The 23,033-nt window shown below is 44.5% G+C and overlaps 2 protein-coding genes across 2 annotated transcripts in view; one reads left to right on the top strand and one right to left on the bottom strand.

Annotated features, from left to right (window-relative positions):
* The window catches only part of npas1 (neuronal PAS domain protein 1), a 74,488-nt gene extending 64,404 nt beyond the window's left edge, over positions 1–10,084 (top strand). Inside the window, exons 9-15 of the mRNA XM_053423636.1 lie at positions 5,053–5,227; positions 5,417–5,529; positions 5,964–6,160; positions 6,266–6,372; positions 6,609–6,756; positions 8,082–8,198; positions 8,331–10,084. Coding sequence (XP_053279611.1) covers positions 5,053–5,227; positions 5,417–5,529; positions 5,964–6,160; positions 6,266–6,372; positions 6,609–6,756; positions 8,082–8,198; positions 8,331–9,429 — 1,956 coding nt within the window. The 3' untranslated portion in view covers positions 9,430–10,084. The remainder of the gene's footprint in view (positions 1–5,052; positions 5,228–5,416; positions 5,530–5,963; positions 6,161–6,265; positions 6,373–6,608; positions 6,757–8,081; positions 8,199–8,330) is intronic.
* A 5,103-nt stretch (positions 10,085–15,187) lies between these two features.
* On the bottom strand, positions 15,188–21,464 carry tmem160 (transmembrane protein 160). The gene is made up of 5 exons (XM_053422358.1): positions 19,916–21,464; positions 18,712–19,060; positions 18,306–18,330; positions 16,980–17,072; positions 15,188–16,401 (listed from the first exon to the last, which is right to left on the bottom strand). Exons 2-5 carry the CDS (start codon positions 18,943–18,945, stop codon positions 16,079–16,081), a joined length of 675 nt encoding a protein of 224 aa, XP_053278333.1. The 5' UTR covers positions 18,946–19,060; positions 19,916–21,464; the 3' UTR covers positions 15,188–16,078.
* Positions 21,465–23,033: the final 1,569 nt, after the last annotated feature.

Here is a 23,033-nt window from a genome sequence, read left to right on the forward strand (position 1 = left end):
TGCAAAACAAGAGCAACTTAACACAGGGTTGGAAGCAAAGTACGTTTGTCTTCTTTGGTCAAAACGTTTCAAGCCAGCGACAGCAACCCAACGGTGATGTCACATGGTCCTGGAGTGCACCTCCGCATCACTGCAGTAAGGTGCATTCATTAAACCACTTGAGGTCACAAGCAGGAGGTGTCAGGGGGTGTTAAGTTCTTCACTGGCATAGGGAACACAAACAGTCAGTGGGGCCTGATCACAGTCCTTGAAATCTCCACATGTTTGCCAGGATGAAGGTGCAGAGTTATGTTTGACATTACAGTTAATACAGAGAGGAGGATTCAATACAGCAGCCAATGATGTACAGGTATGTGAATTTGTAGGTGTTACTCTATGAACTGACATGGATCTTATGTTCGATTTTCAAACACACATTGAAAACGCGCACACACAAATAGTGATCAAGTAAATACGAATTCAAACTATTGATAAGACAAACAGCCAAAAGAGGAAGATGGAGTAGTGGAAGCTAGAAGACGAAACCAAAAGGGCGGCACAGAGAGAAGTAAAGAGAACCAGACAGACAATTACGGGAGGGCGAGAAAATACCGGAGAGCAAAGGGGGAGAGAAAAGAGAGACAGTGGTAAAGAGGAGCAAGTGTGTAAATAGAGTTTAAATGTGCAGTAGGAATGAAATTCGCCTTGGGATTGCCTCGGTAAACAAGGCAGCTGAGGCTTCGGTGGAGATGCTAATAAAACAGAGCTGTTCTTATCAGCTGAGCAGATGGCCTAACCCATCACATCTACTCAAACAGGGCCTAAGCCATCAGCATTCTAATGAAATTATTTATGATCAAAGATTACCTTCAAAACCTTGAACACACAATGCCACGTTTACCTTCCCGAAAAGATGAGAGTGGGCGGGGATGGAGGGAGTTTATGATGAGACACAGCCGGAAAGGGCAGAGAGAGTGAGTTAGAGGATATACGAGATGGAGTGAACAGTGTGTTGATGGAAACAAATGATGAGAAAGAAAAACACATGAGGAGGGAAAGGAGGGAAAGGTGGGATGGAGAGGAGGACAAAAACACTTGTGTATGCTTTGTCGGCGAGCGGGGGGGGCGGGCCCGGGGGAAAGAGGAAGGACAGACAAACAAATGATGTTCTGAGTCGAAAAGTGTAACTGGTGGTTTGTTTAGAGGGCATGTCGCCCCTGTGGACCGCCCCTGCCCTGCCGTCTCCTGTCCCCCACCCCCCCTGCCGTCTGACCCCTCTGCCCCTGGCTTACACCCTGGGCTGCTCCCCAGACGGGGGGGTTGCTTAGCCGACTTAGCCCAGGTCAGGCACCTTGACCAAGGGCAGAGCCCGCCGCCCCACTCCCCTGGCGCCTGCAGGTATCATTCTTCTTCTCACCGGGTCTCCGGACCAGAAGCACGGGGATAAACCTGGGAACACCACGTAGCAGAAGAGGTGTGTGGGGTGGGGAGGGGGGCTGTTTGTGTGGATGGATGGATGGAGGGAGGAGTGGAAGGGGGGAGACAAAGGCAGAGAAAAGAAAGATGACAAATCGGAGGGAGGAGAGATGGAAAAAGGACGGAGAAGTGAAAGCATAGGGGCTGGGAGGAGAAAGGAAAGGGATAAATGGGGTAAAGAGAAGGGAGGAAGGATGGTGGATTGAGGGAGGAGAGAATTGATCTGGGAATGGTTAGTATGCAGCCCCCGCCACCCCTCCCCCTCCTCCCCCTCCTCCTCCTCCTCCTCCCCCTACCTCCCTCTCTCCTCTCCCATCAGTCAGTGAGGGCTGAGGGCTGAGAGTGTGTTGTGGACCACTGCCCGGATGCCTCATACATATTAAAGCCCCCTGCTATTATTTATATCATGTCTCTCCTTCCCCCTGCTCCCCCCCCCCCCCCGCCACACCCAACCCCAAACCCCACCACACCGACATACATACATGTACGTGTATGTCTGCCTGCGCACACACTCACGCGCACAGGCACACAGGTTGCACTGACAGACAACTACTCACACGACTCAATGACTCACAATGACACACGGAGACACAAAAACATACACAGAGAAACAGAGGTGCACACACACACACACACTCAGAGATTTGAATGATCTCGGTCTCTCCTCACGTCTCTCCCTTCGCGCCACATTCTATACCTGTTTTATGTCTGAGCCTGACTCATCCTCTCAATCGCTCCTTCTCTTTCTCATCTTCTCATTTCTGTCTGATCTTTTTTCAATCCCTCCCTCCTGCCAGTGATGGAGTGATATTATTCGGATAGGTCTTAAGCCCAGTAAAGCCCATAAGGACCTGTTTGTCTCTGTACCTTGTTTTCCAATACCACATGGGCCAGGGGATTGTGTCTCTTTCACACGGCCGGTCCAGTGTTCTGAGCAGAGGTAAATTTAGTCCTTGTTTAAAAAAAGGACAAGAATTCCCTCGGCTGGGAGATTGCTATTTATGAAATACAGACACCTTAAGCATAGCTGGATACTGACAGAGATGTCTCGGTGTAATCATCAGTATAAGATTTTAGAAAGCAAACCCAGTCCATTTACTTGTCAAATATCCAGCCTCTGAATGCCGACATGAAACCTCTTCATTTTTAAACATTAATGAACAAGTCGGTTTTAACGTCTGAATCTAAATGAATCCAGCACGTAGTCATTACATTTAAAAGGAAGAGTGATAAGAAAATAACACCTCCCTGTAAATTCAGATGTTTTCCCCACGTAGCTCCGTCTCTGCATTTATTTTTAAGGGGTTTAGACTTTATGGCCCAAAGGATGTTTTATAGAATAAAAAAGAAATTGCTGATTTTGTCAAAGTATTTTAGATCTAATTTTGTCCTTTTTCTTGAAACACCTATTTCAGTTGATGATGACATCTTTGGTCAATCACTGTAAAAACCGTTAAAGCTACTTCATACAACTTAATGTGGATTTAATCACTTTTTTATTAGAAATATGAATCTTTCATATGATAATGTGAGGACAACCTGGCGGGTGTCGCTCAAAGTGACGAACCTACACAGAATTCTTTCTCATTTAAAAAAAAATGATTTAACTCGGAAGGTCTTATTTTCGAGGCGGGGGGGGGGGGGGGGGGCGGCTGAGATGAGCAGCGGCGCAGATACAAACCCATCACTTGAATCCACAGCTCCCTTTATGGCAAGTTTCAAAGCACTGTTTAACTGTCCAGCCGGAAACGTTCCTGCTTCTCTTCCCTCTTACAGCTCACATAGTGTCACCCTCCACCTCAGGAGAGTGTTTTCAGTGACAAACCTCTTCCTGCTCGGCTCCTTACTCCAGACAGACACACTTAGTTGAGCATTTATGTATAAAACCCTTGATATTTACCTCTGGAGATGGTGGCGACCTGAAACTGAGCTAAAAGACTAACGTTTGGTCTTGGTGACCACAAAAATGTTACCGTATTCCTGCTGGGTGCGCAATTTAGAGTTTGCCGACAGTTCTTTCTCAACTTATTATGTAATGGGGAAAAAAGCATAGATATACTTAAACAATAAATGTCTAAGTATGCATTTAAAGCAGAAATTTGAAAATGTAGTTTTTATTTTTACTCTCTTTGATCAAACATGTCATGTGCTCTGTATGTTCAATATTTGAATTGATTCGGACTTTGAAACATTCAAACACCGTGTTGTGCAGTGGTTAAGATGTACGTGATATTACTACAATATCTACAAGATCCTTTTTTGAAATGGCGCGCACCTGACTTATCTGTGTGTATTGTTTTGATCTCTACTGTCTCATCAAAAATCAAGTTAGAAATGACAAACACACCTTTGAAACATGTATATTGGTTTATGAAAATACCTTAACATACATCAGAATAGGTCCATGGATAAAAGAAAATGGCTGTTCTCACCTGTTTCCAAAGTCTGGTGGTTACACATTTTGTCAGTATGTGGGGAAAATGACACCATATCAAGTATTTTAAAACGTCTTTATTACAGGTGGCAAAATTAGAAAAAACATACAGGGCATCCCCCGAAAGATTAAGCCCAGTGTGTCTGGGACTAAGAACCCTCTCTTATTCTCCCTCGCCCGGTGGGGTTTCCTCCATCTTCACCCTCCTCTCTGTGACTCGTGGTGCACGGCGCTCATTCCTCCGCTCCCACCTTCCCCGTTCCCCTGCTTCATCTCCCCCGGCTGTGATGTCCTTGAGGGCCTGCTGAAGCTCCCATAAAGCCTGCAGTAAATGGCTCTAATCCGGTAATAAATGGCTGTGTCCTACAGACAAGGGTGTGAGGCTGCTGCAGCCGCGGCTTTATCAGATGGAATGGTATTGGCACACGCATGCACAGTCGCACACACTCGCAGATGTAATAGAAGCTGCATATATGTGTGTAAGCATGCATGCTCTCTCTCTCTCACCCCTCCTTTTCTCTCTTTCTTTCCCTCACACACACACACACACACACACACACACACACACACACACACACAGACACACGCTCATTTATACAGCTTCAGATGGAATCACACCTGCTCCGATTGTGCTGCTTTTATGGATGCCATGCAAGAGCAGCGCCATTATAACCTTTAAATGATTAGAGATGCGACTATGATGCATTATGATGATGGGATCATATAGAGCTGTTGCGCTGCCGGGATAGACTGCAACTGAATGAAGGAGCAGGGTGGGACACGGGGAATAAGAGGAAGAATAGTAATGTGACCTTTGGAGATACTTGGAGTTCACCTGTTTTTAATCAGCAAATACAATTGATTTTATCTCCCCAGGTTTTATTTGTGTTATACTGTAGTCACTCGCCCCTCTGAGACTGGACTTAAATGTATTTGCGTGTGTGTGTGTGTGTGTGCGTGCGTGTGTGTGTGTGGGAATGTCTTACAACCTCCACACTCCTTGTTGAGTTGTAACCCAGAGCAGCGCTTTCATTTTCCTGTCATAACGTCTATTGATTTTTGTTCTCTGTGTGTGTGTGTGTGTGTGTGTGTGTGTGTGTGCACTCGCTCATGTGTAGTGCTCTAAGCTTCTGTTTTTGATTAGTGCTCATGTCTCTCTTCAGGTGGAGCTGACCGGCAGCAGCGTGTTTGACTACATCCACCCGGCGGACCACGTCGAGATGGCGGAGCGGCTGGGAATCAGGCCCCATCTGAGGGCGGAGGCCGGCTGCCACACGGCTCCCGAGAGCGCCTCCAGCTCCGCGTCCGCCTCCTCGCTGGCCGGGACCCCCGAGCCCGGTACAGATCACACTGTCAATATCTATAGAGCGAGACAACTGAAGGAAAAATAATCCAATTTACAATTCACTCACTCCCCTCAGTTTGCATTAATAATAAAAGAAACAACACAATCAAAATAGAAATTACTGAATTTCAAATTTTGCCGGATGCATATGTTTGATTGACCTCTTCTCTAATCTCCAGCAGCTCCGTCGAGTCCTCACTCTCCTGCAAACGAACCGACCGAGCGCGGCTACTTCATCCGCATGAAGTCCACGCTCACCAAGAGAGGCCTGCATGTCAAGTCCTCTGGATACAAGGTACTGAAATCCTCATCATCATGTGAGAACACACCTTGTATTGGGCATATTGCAGCATTCACCCTCTTGTTTCCCAGCTGGTAAAATAACAAGCCTTGTCACTTGGTTTAGCGCTGCCCGGATTGTCAAGGTGGTCGTTTTCAGTGTGTTTTATGGCTGTGACCTTATTTCACACTGGACCGCTGCACGTAACAGACAGTTTACTGCACTCGCGGCTCTATCACCAGTGCTGCTGCATTCTTTAGCTCCAGAATATGACACTGCATTTACGTTTATGTGAAATGTATACTGCTGAGTGTTATATTTCCCTTCATCCTGAGTTGTGTAACTGTCTCACAGCGCATGAACTAATTCAAATTCCACCATATTTCTGATTTCCTCCTGCATAGATGACCTGGTGTGTAAGTACATTCTGTTTGTCTGCCGTTTGTCAGGTGATCCACGTGACCGGACGAATCCGCTGCCGCCCCGCCCTCGTGCCGGGCCCCACGCGCCAGGTGCGTCGCCCGCTGGGTCTGGTGGCCCTGGCACACACGCTCCCGCCCTCCACGCTGAACGAAGTCCGCATGGAGAGCCAAATGTTTGTCTTCCGAGTGAACATGGACCTACAGGTCACGTACTGTGAGAACAGGTGGGGGTTTTGTATATGAATAATATCGGAGGAAATGTCAGTTGGTGATCTTAGAAGACTCGTCTGCCTCTGCTCAGTCAACTCATCTGTGGCTTTTCCTCCCAGGATCTCTGAGTACATGGATCTGACCCCAGCAGAGGTGGTGGGACATACCTGTTATCACTTCATCCACGTAGAAGACCTGGAAAACCTCCGGCAGAGCCATGAAGACTGTGAGTTACATCCAGACATACATGTGTATATATACATGATTTTATAAAACTGATCCCCACCTCCCTCATTTCAAACATGGTCTGAAACCAGGGGTCCTGAAAGCCTGTCGAAATGTCATTCATTCCTGTTGGGATAGGCGCCCTCTGCTGCCTCCACTATGAACTTCCAAACCAATAACAGGCTTATTTTCTCTCCTCCTCCTCCTCATCTCCACCTTCCACCGCTCTCCTCCCAGTGCTGAGGAAAGGCCAGGTGGTGACTGGCTACTACCGCTGGCTCCAGAGGAGAGGGGGCTACCTGTGGATCCAGTCCAACGCCACCGTCTCCATCAACCACAAAGCCCCCCACGAACGCAACGTCATCTGGGTCAACTATGTCCTGAGGTCAGTGCGACCGCGGCAGAGCCACAGTCTGTTCTCCAGACCGCCGACATGTTCCCAGTTTATATGAGCCGGCACCACACTGAGAACAGAGGCGCTTTGAAGGGCTGCATGATGAAATGCAGAGAATTACTGGAAGTTTCACGCCCTCCGACATGTGAGGAAACTGATGAGGATACTTAATACAAAATAGTGACATCAAAGCAGCACATTACCAGGCCCTATTAAAGTTAATACTTGTGTTAAATTTTTATATAAATACTGAGCACAGCTAAAAGTTTATTGAAAAAGGGTTCGTCATCTTCAAGGTTTATGTTTTATAGATTTTAAATTCATTTGAGTGAGTTCTTACATTTTTCTTTAATATATTTTTGCCCTAAATATGGACTCGGCAGTGAATCTAACTTTGTTATTGCCGACAATTTTTCCAATTTTTCCAATTATCATCACGGCCAATACATGGCAAATACCTAGAATTTAAAAATAATTCAACAATATGACAGATTCCTGATATTAATATAAACTTTCACAGTGTATCATTTTATCAGAATTCGACTTAACTTTCTTTAATTTGCTTAAGTTTAAATTATCCTTAATATCTTAATAGTTTTACTGTTGGTTATGGCTTTATTTATTTTTAAACACACAAAACAAGTGCAGGTAACATCAGGAAAAAAACGCTTTTCCCTTATTTCCATCTTATATACACACACACACACACACACTATTCACTGACACCCTGATGCAAATAAACTCACAAACACACTCGCGCACAAACGAGGAGCATAACCAAATGTGTGCACAGCGCCGGAGCGTTCAGACAAAAACAAGAGGAGGAGGCTGAATCTCAATGCTAATTGGACTGAAGCTATATAATTACAACAAATGGATGTCAGAATTTTGAGGCTGAATGGTGTTTTAGTTAATTAGTGCTGTAATTACAAGAGCTCATTAGCTTCTCCAACGGGCTCCTCCTTGTCTGGGCTTAACTGTGTATAGGTGGGCTGCTGAGTGGGGCACAGTGTGTGTGTTTTCCGTGTGTCTTGAAGGGCGGGGTCTGCCTGCCTGTGTGTGTGTGTTTGCATGTGTCGGTGCTTGTGTACTGTACGTGTCTATACAACCGGGTGTGTGTTGGATTGAGGTTAGACGGGTGTGAGGCGGTTCGGCTCTCGGAGGTTGTTATTAGGCTGATTATATGTTGTTTGAATCTCTAAGTATTCACTGAAATCAGCTCGGTAAGTGGCAGATGAGCATTTGTGTAAACTGTGTTTCCTCCGTCCCTCCCTCTCTTTCCATTTTCACATCTCTCCATCCGTCCCTCTCCACAGCCGAACAGAGTTGCCCGACACTCCCCTGGATCTGCTGCAGCTTCCGGAGGGCTTACGAGCGGAGAGACTTCGAGTTAGCTCCTCTCCCACCGACAGCTCCCCTCAGGCCCGAGGTAGGACGCTATACGCACACACACACACACACACACTCACACACACACACACACTAGTCCCTTCCCATGATGCCCACTAACACACAGAAACACCTGCCTCTGTGGCTCCTTATCATAAAACTCTCCTTCCTCCTCCTTCAGGTTCACAGCCAGTAAAGGGCCCAGCAGGGAAGAGTGACCCCGACACTAAAGGGAGGGAGAAATTCACTGCCGCCGCCATCCAATCAGAGGACAGGAGGAAGCGCCTCCTGAGGTCCGAACCCGAGGGCGCTCCACCCGAAACCCGCCGCAGACTGGAGGAACTCCGCCACGTAGAGGAGAGCGTGTCCGCCTCCTCTGACCTGGCGAGTGATAGCGAGGGGGAGGAAGAGGAAGAAACGGAGTGGGAGCTGGGGGGGGACAGTGACAGACTGAAACAGGAAGACGGCGGGGGAGGAGGCAAACAGAGCAGGGGGGGAGACACCCCGAGCAGAGGGGAGAGAGGAGGGAGGGCGCACAACGGCCGGGCTGTGATCCAGCAGCTGAAGAGTGTGGTGACCCCGTCTTCTCTGACTGGCAGCCCCGGCATCAAGACTGAGCACGACTCCCTCACCGGCGGGGGTCGCTGGGGGTCACACACACAAACCTCCACCTCGCATCCCAACCAGCACCAGCCCTCACACGCACACACACCCTCCAGCAGTCTCAACGGCGACAGCCCCACCACCCCGATCCCCGACTCCTCTTCCAGCAGCGAAGCCCCTCCTAAAGGTTTGTTCACTCCGCCATCCCCGGCTCTGTCCCCCGCCATGTCCGTGTCCTCCCCGCTGCCCCGCGAGGAGAGGGCCATGTCGGGCTTAGTCAGTCGAGGCAACATCGGCAACGGCTGCCCAGGTGGTGGTCCTGACTTTGAGCTGCTGCAGAGACTGGCTGCAGGTGGTGCTGCGGGGCGGGTCCTCTTTCACCCCCTTGCCCTCGGCCCACAGGGTCCTCAGAGCCTCTACGCCCCCAGCACCATCCGCTACGCTCCACCTGAGCTGCCTCCCTCCCACCACCACAGCGCGGGACACAGTGATGGCCTGCAGCTACGCTCAGACCACCACAAGGGACCTCCGCCAGCCTTCTTCCCCCACCTGCAGCGGCTGGCCGGGCTGCCACCCTTCAGTGGTTTCTCTCCGTCTGACAGCCCTTTCTCCTCCGGCCTGCCCTTCTGTATGAATGGACTGAGGGGGGCCGCAGGCTCGGAGGAGGACTGAGAGAGTCAGAGGGGAGGAAGCGAGAGGAGAAGATGAAAATGAAGGATGGAGCGGGTGACAGAACAGAAAGAGAGACATTGAAAAGGGCAGGACGGACAGAAGTGGCAGGACATTACGCCTCTGAGGACGTTACTAATTGGACAATGAGTTGAATAACTGCGATCCAAAGTGTGTGACACGTCGCTGCCGTAGGGAATCGTTGTCTGCCTGTTGTGGACGAGTGACAGTGATTCTCAAAGAAAACGGGACGTGGAAACTTCTGACTGCTCGTCCCTCAAGACGTTCCCTCTCTTCAACAATAACGAACTCTGCTCTGTGTCTTTCTCTCGACGACCGTGTTGATTTTCTGTGTCTCTTCCACTCAGAGAAGCCATATTGTATATAGAGACGAAACCATAAAGACCCTCAGCTCACACCCACCTCGCTGTCACCACGATTAACCCATTAACAGAAGACGGTAGAAAGAGACGGACACTCGTCTGTAGGAACAAAAGGGAATTTTGAATATAAATTTGTATTATTGCAGTATCATACAAATCACCTCTTACGCTGAGATCCAGGTGAGAATGTAATTGTTGGGTTATCCCATAAAATAAATGAAGGTTTTTTTGTATTGAGATTCAAAATAATAATAATAATAATAATGAAAAGAAAATCCAAGTATTCATCAGTCAGCCATACTTAAAGCACACTGTTGGGACAAAAATATGACTAATGTAGTCCCGGACATTCCATTATATATAAAGGAAGAAGATGCAATGCAGACTGGATGCTATTTCTGTGTTTTGATTATAGGAATTTCGTTTGTTTAACTGAGTATTAATTATAGTATATTCCACTTGATGATACGATTGTGTTTGTGTATGAAAGCCATATTCTTCTTTTCTTCTTTTGTTTTTTATCATGTTTATCATGTTTTTTGTCATTGATTTTTGAAGCAGATAAAACCGATGGAAGAATGGTGTGAAAAATGTGTCTAGACAGACAGAATAACATAGTTTTATTGGATGCACAATATCATATGTTTTTTTTATTATTGTTATTATTCTCTAAAAAGGTGTTTTTTAGGAGGAGGACAAAAGTGTTTTGTTATCATTCAAACCTCCTGTGTTTTTCTGAGCACTTACTGGGATTTGTTCTGGTGTTGAACTCGAAGCACTTCATCACTTAACACTTGCTGTTAAAACAGAAAACAATGCAACAGTGGTCACTAATGTCTCAGCCTGACCACAGCGTTGTGGGGGGGCGGGGGATAAATGCCCATTTAAAAAAAATAAAAAACTTAGACCACATGTGGTCATTAAAAGACGACCATCTGGGGTCAATAAAAATATACAGAATTGTTTCAGTATTGATTCCAATACAATTCGGTCAAATGGAAATAAAGTTTTAAATTATAAAGTGGAAATAAAAATAATTTTCTGTTTCACACTGAGTGATTGGATTTATCTCAGAACTAAACGTATAAACACTTTATATGAAAAACTAGAATCTTCCAACTGAACTGAAGTGAGTCCATTTTGTTGTCGTGTAATGCACTCCAGTTACTGTAATTCCAAAATGCAATATTTAACATTTGAAAATGTGACTATTTCTGGCAAATTACAACACACTTATTATTTAAGAAATGTGAGGATAGTCACATTTGTGATGATAATAAAAGTTAATGATGTAAAGACTCAGAAAGAAAGGTCCCATTCTTCTCTAGCACTTTGAATAAAGTCCTTATAATTGATCAAAATACACCTGAATTATTATCATCTGTTTTTCTTCAGACTGGGATCTGGTTCTGATCTGATGGTTCAGATGTTCTGACGGAAAAAAAGAAAGAAACACATTTCCAATTGGTCAGATCCAAATAGCACCTCACGCCCGTACTGGAGCTGTCACATACAAATGTGTGAGCGCACATATGTACTCGGGTGTTTAATGGTATCATGTGTGCGTATGAGTGTGTGCGAGTGCGTTTGCTTGTACAAGCGTGTTTTTATCTTTTTTTTTTTTTGATTTGATTAAATAGCTAACCCTTTGCCCATCACTGTGAATCTAATGTTATCCTCCCATCTTTGTGAATACTCCACACACTCATCCAATAAAATGAACACATGTAAAAAGAAGAAACAGTGATACAGGTGATAACAATAAAATATTCCAGTAGAGGAGCACAACTCGAGACTGTGTTGTTTCTTTATTGCTTCTTCTGAAACACATGAATTTAAATGATTTATTTAGTTATTTAGTATATACATGTATATAGACTTCAAAATAGATCCATCATTTTGCATAGACTAGATTTTTTCATATTTGATCAATACTTCATGTAAACCTGGAGTGATTTTTCAGGTAACTGGAGTATTTTTTTAATGCTGAAGTAATACTTCATATATACTTGGAGTTATAATTTGTTCATATTTTATTAATTCTTCATATAGACCTAAAGTGAAGTTTCAGAAAGTGTTTGTTATTTAATGAATACTTCCTATATATCTAAGGTTATATTTCAGGTATATGTAAAGTATTGGTTAATATTTTGTATCAATTCTTCATACACACCTGAAGTTAAAGTTTCATTTTAGGTATATACAAAGTATTTGTTAATATTTGGTCAGTAATTCATATATATACCTAAAGTTTTATTTCAGGTTAAATGAAGTATCTGTTAATATTTTAACAATACTTCATATATGTGTGAATTATCAATTATATGAATAGATTTGAGATGTTTAAATATTTAATCAATACTTAGAATAAACCTAAAGTTGTATTTCAGGTATTTAACAGACATTCCTATACATTATTTCACTAGTCATACACACATGTAGAGAGAAATGAGTGGAAGATGCCACACATTATAACACACACACAGACACACTATGAATCGACGTGCAGCAGGCTGTCATCTGAGTCGGATTCAACAAAGACGTCGCCATAAATTGGTCTGAAATGAACACAGAGGCACAGAGAGCACACAGAGTGCATGGAGAGTGTCTCACTTATGAAAAACTATATGCAGGTGTGTGCACCACAGTGTGTGTGTGTGTGTGTGTGTGTACATTGGTGGTTTGCCCGTGTGTGTGTCTCCATGAATTTGCGAGTGTGTGCGTGTGTGTTGTCTGAAGCAGCCCCAGGGAGGGGCTCTGACATTGAAGACGGGTTAAATCCTGTTTTACATTCAAGTGGCAGGCCCTAGTTCATTAGAGTGAGGATCATTCCTCCTCAAGACCAAAGGAAGCGCATACTAAACAAGAGCAGTTGTTGGGGAGAAAATGCCATTGTACGTGCAGAAGCGTATGCACTGTATGAGCGTGTGCGCTGAGGTGATGGGAGCTGAGCTGCAGAACCACCTCTGGTTGCTTCTCTGTGTCCTCGTGCTGTCTGCACATAGCAAGAGAAAAGGTGCTGCTTGTACAGTTGAAATGATTTTGCACAGCTTGTGTCAGTGTGAGTGTTTGTGTGTGTGTGTGTGTGTGTGTGCCCAAAAGTCATGGCAGCTCTCCTGACTGTCTCCTCCTCAGCCTGTCAGTGAGTCACCCATTCGCCCTCTCTGTCACTGACTTTGATGGCTTATCTTACCCCCTGAATTGGAGTCGCGCTCCCGGGGGAAATACCTCAGCACATGTAAATGCATTTGAAAGAGTAAAAATACGGGTCGGAATATCAGAGTGAGGGATGGAGGCAGACGGCCTCCACGCACCTGGCACGGGGCTCATTCCAACCCTCAACAGCTCTCCCAGCCCTCCTCTCTCTATCTCCACTAGTTTCCTCTTTGTCTTTGTTTCCCAACAACCTCCCCTCGCTCCTCTCGGCCAGGAGAAGGCCAAACCACACTTGAAATGCAGATGCTTTGATCCGTGCACATGGCATTTAACACCTGAGAGCAGATGAGTCAAATGAGCAGAGGTTACAGCTCCGACTCTCAGGGCCGCGCGTGTGGATGTGAAGCGGAGTTTTTTTTTTCGGGAGATGTATGAGGCTGAAGCCCTGGACTTGGAGAGCTGTGTCTGGTGTTGTGATTTCAGCAGCCGCTCTGCTCGGGGTCTGGGGTAGATGGTGTTTGTCAGTGAGGGTGCGTCTCCTGCCTCTGGGCGCCCTGCCCTTTAGACGCGCCAGGCCTCAGGAGCCTCCTGCATGCCAAGCAGACCTGTGCAGTCAAATGCAGCCACGGAGGAGGGAATGGGGAGTGGGTGGGTGGAGAGGCGAACGTGAGGAGGAGTCCAGAAAAGAGAGGATGCGAGGGCAGAAAAGGGTAGAAGAGGATCTGGGGGGGAGGGAGGAGGAGGAGGAGGAGAGGGGGGGAGTTGGGGGAGGTGGGGTGCTGGTCACACTGCAGCAGCCGTCCAGACACACCCTGCATGTGAAACACAACTGCACCGAGACGCCCTGTGAATCAGGGAGAGGAGAGGTAAAGGGAGGAGGAGGAGGAGGAGGAGGAGGAGGAGGAGAGGGCGAAGGAGAGAGGAAGAGAGGGTGACTCTAAGGTGAGTCTCAACAGCAACACGGTGTGTCGATGGCTGGGAGATATCACGGACCTTCGCCCTAACCCAGTCAGCGATAGTTATCACAGACAGAGCCCCCCCACTATCTTCCCCACTCACACATACACACACACACATCCAGATACACAACAACCACATGCTGCTCGGCTCAGCTCATATATTCATACATGCTCGCAGATCAGCAGCTCATTATAAAAATTATGCATGTGCAGCGTGTGAGTGGACAGTTTGTTCTGCAGCGGAGACTCACCACCGACTCTGACAGCGCTGCTACATCGTGTTGGGCCTTGTTTGCATAAAAGATGAAAATAGCAGAACTTCTTACGAGGTGTCGGGCACAGGTAGAGGTCTCTGCTCGCGCTGATAATTTGCTGAAGCTGAAATTTTTTTTGATGCCCTTACATTCCATGAAAGAGTGTCAGTGTGAATCTCCTCCGCCCCCGGCCCCTGAGACACAGAGGTCGTGTCCTCTGTGCCTGTTTCTAGGAAATTATCCGATTCATCAAGCTGGAGGCCGTCAACTTGAAATGTACACGTAATGTGTGTTTAATAAGTAAATGCAGACTCGATATGTACTTAACCTGAAGAGAAAAAAGAGGTTCACAATGTAGGTTTTTTAAATGGCAACAGTTAATCCTTGGGGAAAACATGTTTTATGAAAATATTAGATGTTTCATCTGTAAGCAACAGATTAAAAACTGAATGATTTAGAGTTTTGGCTCAGTGTTGGTGGGACAAGGGGCCACATTAACCATCTGGGGGCCACAACTGACCAGCAGCCACCCGCTGCTAATCCAGTTTCAGGTGAGATTTGACTAATGATCTCAACCGGCGAGGTCCCAACTTACTGAGATGTGAAAAGTACTTCCTTAGAGTGTTGTGTAATTCAGTCAAACTGTTAAAGTACCTCAAGGAGGTTTTGTTTGTTAGTTAGCAGGATAACGCAAAAAACTACTGAACACATTTCCATGAAACTTATAAGGATGAGATATGGACCAAGAGAGAAGACCTTTAGAGGGGATCTGGATACAATTGCGGATCTAGAAGTATGTTTTCACTCTCTTTAGTTTTTCAGGGAATAATTCATAGTTCACTATAAACACAAATCATGCACATCTAGGGGACTGACCTATGAATGTGTGAACTGTTGTGGTCTCATTGAATTTAAAGGGACCGTTATATGTGTGCTCCGGAGTCATTCTCAACATTCAGATTGATCTTTTCTTTAATTATGATTCCAAAAACATCACAAATACACACAATAGTTTCTTTATCTGTGTTAGCACAGATCCAATCTGGCTTTATTACAGTATATACAGTAGCGTGCATTGAAAGTGGTGCACAGGCACACACACAAAAGTAAACAATGGCAAACCCTATTTCCACACACCAATCAATTACTTAACTTATCCATGCTTTCAACTGTTCTTTAAAAAATGACAAAAATCACAGCGACCACCAGGTGATGTGATGTTCACTCCAAAGGGTCAAATGGTTTTTACATTTAGGTACTGAAGATGTTAAGTACAAATACCAAACAAAATATATAACCACAGGCAAAGATGTAAAAAAAATACCCCAAAAGTCTAAAGTTTGTGATAGGATAATTAAAAACGACAAAAGTGCTGTTGTCCTTACAAATAAAAATAATAGATTACTTCACAGGGTAATTTAAACCTCTAAAAATAAACTCCAAGCCTTCCTTGATTTATAACAGGAAAAATACCTAAAATATTTTTCTGGCACAAACACACAGCTTTTCAAATCCAGCGTAATTTATTTCACGTCTTTTATGCAAACTGCAGTAAATCAGTCACAGAACAAAGTAAGACAGACACGACCTGAGCAACAGTTGTCTGAGAAGAGAAATGTGGCATAAAGCACCTGAAAAGTAAACCTGAACAAACCCCATGTTCACAAAGAGTCTCTGCAAAGTGCCCGTCGAGGTGAAGATGTCAAATATTTGGGTTGAATCACAATTTTCAGACAGATATGCTTTGAATATGTGTGATAAGAAATGTTCAGAATACATCTGTATAACAAGGAGCAGCAGGTTTGTAAAGTATCTAAAAACTCACACCCAGCCTGCACACGCGCGCACACACACACACACACACACACACACACACTCTCTCTCCATCCCTGGAAGTTGTCTACTTTGCCGGCCCCCTGCTGTCACTGTCCTCGCTGCTGTGGGAGCCTCTGTAGCCCCGGTGCTCCCGCCTCTCGCGGCACTCGCTGCACTCGTCGTCCTCCTCTCCCTCCCCCTCCTCCCCGTCGTGGATGATCTCCACCTCCAGGCGGCCGATGTAGAGAGATACCGCGCAGAGCCAAAAGAGGGCGACGCTGCCCACCGCGGCCCCCTGGAGCAGCAGCGCCGGCACCGACAGCTGCATCATCCTCCGCAGAGCGAAGAGGCTGCCGAGGTAAGAGGCCCCGCCAAACGACACGCACACTCCTCCCAGGATGAAGAAGGCTGTGGAGAGGCAGACTCATGAGGTTTGATGGTAGAGGGACAATAAGTTCTCTCCCCTGCACTGAAATCTGGGATAGAGGCAGGTTGGCTCTACCAAGTAGAAAAATATGTGGAATATTTTCTGGTCTGGAAAAGTAACTTAAACCTCGTAATCATTTAAGCTGTGGGAATGTGTGTGAGTTAAATAGGTCAGCCTGCTTTTATTCTTACATGAATTATACTGAGGTCATGACTAAATTTCATACCAAGGCTGGAATGTTGTTCTTTCAGCTTTTTTTTTTTTTTTTAAACCTGCTGATGATTCAGCAAATAAATTCTCTTGCAGATCAGACAAACAGAAATGAAGAATTGACACATTTAGATTTTAGATATTTCATGCTTATCCATTGATTTTCAAAAGTAGTTGCAGTTTTATTAAATTTTCCTATAATCCACTTTTTAGAATGTGCCGTCCCCCTCGTTATTAAACCTGCATCATGACCTACTGTGTTGTTGCACTACCACAGAGCTTGTGCTGGTTGTGTAACAGCTCTACTGGACTTGTACATGAAACTGTGAGTGTGTGTTGAGGGCTGTACCGTAGCCGGCTTCTCGTCCCACTTCGCTCTGGACGAACGCGATGACTCCGATCCCAGTGGCCAGCAGACCGTTCCTGAACCACGACAGGAATCCTGCAAAACATTCAAAGCCATAAACAAGCAGCCACTCAGAGTTACAGCCTGAAAAGAGAAGTACAGAGAACCAGAATCAATCAAACTGTTTACGTGCTTATGACAACAGACTCTTTCCAGACATCACTGCTCTCAGACCAGGCACTAATCCCCGGGCCCTCCAGTCTGCATACTGAGGTGTCATGACACTGCAAATTGTGCATTGTTTAGAAGCCGTGCATGAATGAATGTGGTTTAGGGTGTAACATTTAAAAAGCTTTATATAAATACAGTCCCATTGACCAGATAATCAAAGCTGTCTGATGCAGAATCAAGCCCTATTCTGTGAGGGTCGGGGGTGGAGGAGGGGTTTACCTGTCTGTGAAAATGGGAGGAGCTCTGAAGGGGGAGGGTTATATAATGTATGGGTGTACCCTGCCAAATCCCTGAGTTTTTGACCATGCATCAGTAAGTTTGTCTCAGTTTATTCTCCATGATTCATTATCCTTTGTCTGTGCCATGACTCAATTTCTGCTTTAGCTGTTTACTAGTTCCTGATAACACTTAAAGGGATAGTTCCCTTAAACCTCTTTCATTCTGGTTCCTCTTTTGGAGCCGTGTTCGCACAGAGGACATTAAGGCTTCATTAACTTGTTTCGAGTCGAAATTTGAATGTCAGAGCTTACGGAAACTTGGATGACACCACAGGCGCAGAATGGAGGCATTTCAATGTTCCTTTTTCGTGTTGTGTTTTACTTTGAAGAATCTGACACCATTTACTTCAATTCGATTGGATTTGGCTCCAACGCTGTTGACCCCTGACACTGAACAGGAAACTCAGTAATTCAGTTCTTTCGGGATAAGTCTACAAATGTATAAACTTTATCAATGTCAGTATGCACACTGAAACACTTTATGTTTAAGAGCACTTTAGTTCCACGGTGCCATGCACGGAGGAAATGGAGGAGCTCCTCCAGGCTGCAGAACAAACTAATACAGATGTTGATGCGAGACAACTTGAGTCGGGATCTTGAGGGAGTGAAAATATGAAATTCACTGAGAATCTTAATCTGCGATTCAGCTCAAGTGTTTTGGGTTAATGAAGGACTTTTACGCGGGCAAATGAACGGAGAGCTTCTTCCACCACTGAGTGTAGATGACATCACGTTCAATAAACAGAGGGAGAGAGTCAGATACAAACTGTGATTAATAAAGTTCTAACCTGCAAAACAAGATGGGTGAAATGTTAGTTACCTGTTTCATGGGACTTTCTCAGCATCTGCAACAATAAAACACAATTGCTAGAAACATTTACCTCATGTGTTTACCTTCTCACAGATATTAAAACCATAAAATGGGATTTATACGATATAAACAGGCTTTTACGTGAATATTTTTACTCACTATTCTGTTATACATTTCCTTCGCCATTACTTTTGAATGACGATGTACTTTGTATATCTTTTACTGACTCAGATTTTAAACGTTATTGTAATGTTTGCTGTCAAAAACACTTTGTAGCGGTGGTTTGGACAAGTGTTACAACAACAAATATAGTCAATATTATTCATTATTAGTTTGTTTTCCTTTGGGGGGGAAACGAAAGTAAAAGCAGCTTTGACTTTCGTTTGTTTAGAAACCAGTCCCGGGCCGAACCTACCAAAGCGTCCGCCTTGTCGAGGTCTGTGAGCGGGTACTGCTGCTGCTGCAGCTCCGGCCCCCGGCTCTTCCCCCACGGTCCCTTCTCCGAGGTCCGCAGCCGGCCCGGGCCGTGCAGCCTCCGCAGCAGCAGCACCGGGGCGCAGGGAGGCCGGTGCCGGAGCTTCACCACCCGGGCGTAGTGGGCCAGGGCCGGCGGCAGCTGCCTCCTCAGGAACAAGCCCAGGGAAGCCATCACATCACTGGCTCAGCCCGGTTACAGCTACAAGCAGGAGCCCAGAGCAGAAACACAACAAACGCATGTGCTGCGACCTCTGACCCGTCAACGACAACCCGGAAGAAGCGCTGTTCTGAAAAGACAGGCACGATTACAACAGCGCCACCATGCGACCGACAGCCAACACACAGACGCAAGGTAATAATCTGTTAAATTGAAATAATTAAAACTGCAGCAGATTTATACAAGTATTTTCTGAACATGATCAGTTTCATTCACTGACATTTTGCCTGCAAATCAACTTTAAAAAATCCTGCATTTACATATATGCACCTCACGATGGCGCCAGACGATAACAATGATTTATCACTCGTTCACATTTATTTATTTTCTAAAGGGTCTAAAACAGAGCACAGCAAAGGTGCATGTTTTAAAAATAAATGTCTTCTACCTTAAAAAAAGGCATAGTTAAGCGGAGATTTGATTATTTGCTTTCAGACCTTCTAATATCTTTGAACAATATGGAAGGTCAAATTTGAGCCTTAGTGCACAGATTGATCACATTATCCTAAAATAAAATAATAATAAAATAAATACGTAGTGTTCCATGCAAGTGCCTGTAAAAGGCTCATTTAGGAAGAAAAGGAGAGTGGTCAGAGTGGGATTGGAACTAGTATTTTAATGTGATTGTCTTTTATTTTTATGTTTGTTTCCCCACATCTTTAGGTGACTTTTCCTAGAATTTTATAAAATCACTACAGATTGTGGAACTTGAATCATTCCAGCTGTTACAAAGAGTGTGGCAAAAAAAAGAACACATGACAGAAAATGTTAACATAACAAAATGAATGAATGATACATCATTTGAAATAACTTGGATATATGCACAATGTACGTATTCAGCTATTTTTTATATATAGTAGCCTGTACAGACAGACAGACACCTATGCAAAGGCTATACACATAAATAACACAGGACACATCCTACCTGCCATGATTCAGCAGGTTAGAACACGCTTCATCCCACATCAGCATAATCCTATCTACATTGAAGGAATCATCATGTTAATACAGATACACACCAGAGTTATTGCTTTCATTCATCTGTCAGTCTTATTCTCTTTATTGTTGGAGGTTTATGTCAAACATGATGATAACATACAGTATATATCTATACATGTTCTTTTTAATAATCCCTCAAACTCTGCCAGGGTGGAGTCCAGTTGTTCAAATCACCATTTATAACAATGTTAGACAATTTAAAAGTGTTCATGGATACCATATATGCCTTCCTGTGTGTAAATGTGTATAAATATGACGCATACGATGGACAATAAACTCATTAAATACATTTAAAGGAGGCGTGACTGTAGTTCTGTGGTGAAGGACCATGCAGATGCTGAATCTACTGTGACAGTGTCAAACTGTGGAGGTAATATCAGAGGAAGTTTGAGGGACAACCAGGAGTGTGGGAAAGCTATGTTGTGAAATTATCTGACACATACTGATACCATATAAAACCCTGTGTACAGACCATATAGACTGACGTGGATGTGTGTGTGTGTGTGTATATGAGGCAGATAGATCTATGATCCCATGTGTCCTGTGTGAGGATGAGTGGACGTCCTCTTACTGGGGGTCTTTTGTCTTCTCCAGCCCGCTGGGACCCAGGAAGACGACGCCCGTCATACCTGATTGTTTAGTGTGCGGAGTATAGAAACTGCACAGGGGTCTCAGATCTGTGTGTGTGCGTGTGTGCGTGTAAGCGTGTGTGTGTGTGTGTGTTTTGACAGTGGGGTCTTTTACAGGTGGCCAAATCTTTGATGTGATGCACAGCTGACCCTCTGGTCGCTCTCACGCTACTGTCTCCAACACAATAGGAGACTGATGTTTGTATACGCACAAACAAACACACGCACGTGCACGAGCTTACACATGCAGACGTCATCCAGCTTAACACTAAATAATTCTCTGTGATGTATATCTTGTGCAGCAACAGTATATTCCTGAAATGGATACTTCACATTCAATGAGAAAAACATTATTATCATATTATTGAATGTATAATGTCCTTGACTGTACTTACTATCAGATTACACCATAGTACTATACCATACTACAATAAACCACACTGTACTACACTAAACCACACTATACTGTACTGGAGCAAGGCCATGGAACTGGTCAGCTAGTTGTTTCAAGTGTTTGTCAAGCTCCTCCTCCATCTCATCTGTGAATATTCTCTTTGCCTCAGCTACTGCAGCCCAGGCTACTGATTTTACTTTCCCTTTCTCTTTTTTCTTTATGAATCTTTTGAGGGTTGTCTTATCAATATTTCTATCCCTTCCAGCTTTTCTTAAGGACTTCTTTCCTTGCATGACCTCAGCAGCTGCACTCTCCATCTCTTCGAGGGGTGTTTGGCCCCAGGTTGTCTTCCTGGTGTATAGTTTGTTGGCATGATGGCTTTTCTACAATGTTTATGACTAAAATAAAACATATGTAATGTAATATTACACTAAAATATGTTTAAGACTAAAATTAACCTGTGCTTCATGGTGGGGTAAAGTGAGACACTGTCCCACTTTACCCCACAGCTACCGTTTTAGAAAAAACAATATCTCTTGCAATTCAGGCTAATCTTCAGCTTGCATCAATCACATGGTTTTATATGTTGGAAGTTCATCAACATGTATGATACAAGTTTTTCTACCTGATTCAATTTGTTTTGACACAACAGTTGATTAAGTTCAAAGCAAGTAAATTTACTTTTACATGCAAAAAAAAATTTTGGGTGAAAAAACATACTTTCCAAAGCACCAGCACCAACTTCTCCTTCATGGCAAGGGGGGAATGGGAGGGGCTTGAAAACATAATGGGCACATGACCACAAATGTATACCGTTGCCTAGATACAGGGGGTGTCTCACATTACCCCGCTCTCCACTACACACTTTGTTCAGTGTGTTAACCACAGTGAAAGTCACAGGTGGCTTTTGTCAAAATGTGAATCTGGCGAGTTGGTCAGCGTCCCGACTGTAGCGATGCCAAAGGATAAGCAGACTCTCAGACAGTACTTTTCCATTCGAGGGGTCTTTGTCATGTCAGTGAACTCAACTGAAATGCACAGTGACAGAGAAGCAGACTGAGACGTCACTTGTCTCATCTCAACTCTCGGCGAAGACACCGAAGGAAGCATATGAACTTCACGGGGCACTTTAGAAAAGTGCAGTGTAGACAGAACAGGTTTGGCTTTTTTTAACTGCACCAAGAAAAATCCTCTATATCACTGAGCTATTTTAAGTAAAGCTAGTGGCCCGGTTGATTCCCAACTTCCCCTGACGTTCCACTGCTCTGGCCCCTACAACTGTCTCTCCTCCCTGCGATCTTTCACTTTCTTTACCCTTTGCCTTCATTTCCTCAGGTTCCCTCGACGAACCCACGTTGTCCTTCCTCTCTAACTTGTTTTACATTGTCCCAGAGTGGATGACGGGTCTAAGGATCCTTTCATAATTTGTGTTTAATAAAATGTTCTGACCTTTTTTTGGTTGCAAATACACCCACAATCATTTCCCAAATTGGGATCAATAAAGTACATCTATCTATCTGTCTTATTTTTGAAAGAGAGGCTCGATGATGCAGTTTTGATGGAAACTGTTTTGACGTAAAGAGCTTCCCAGCTCACCTTTTCCTCTCTCGCTCCACGTTATCCTCGATTCTTCTTATATGACAGAAAAACAAATGATCCATGACACCCAGGCACTGCTGTCTATTTCTTTTTAAGTTGTCATCTGACTGGCATGACCTTCATCATGTGTGCTGTCACGCATCCAGCTCCACTGGGTATTTCCTTCTACCAGTAAAAGATTAAAAAAAAAACATGAATTTCTAATGTGCTATTTCTGAAACATGTGAATATGCATTTTTGTTAATTATAATAATTTCATGAGAAAAAATACATATACATGAATGTTTTAAATTGGCCAGACTAAAATAATCAAGTCACTACTTATAGGCCTCAACTATGTGTCGACTCTTTGTTTTTCACCCTGCTTGACTCCTGCGCTGTCAACAGAAATGAGGGTGCGCTATAGAGAGAGAGGGAGGGAG

The sequence above is a fragment of the Pleuronectes platessa genome, chromosome 5, assembly GCF_947347685.1.
Source record: "Pleuronectes platessa chromosome 5, fPlePla1.1, whole genome shotgun sequence".
Taxonomy (NCBI): Eukaryota; Metazoa; Chordata; class Actinopteri; order Pleuronectiformes; family Pleuronectidae; genus Pleuronectes; species Pleuronectes platessa.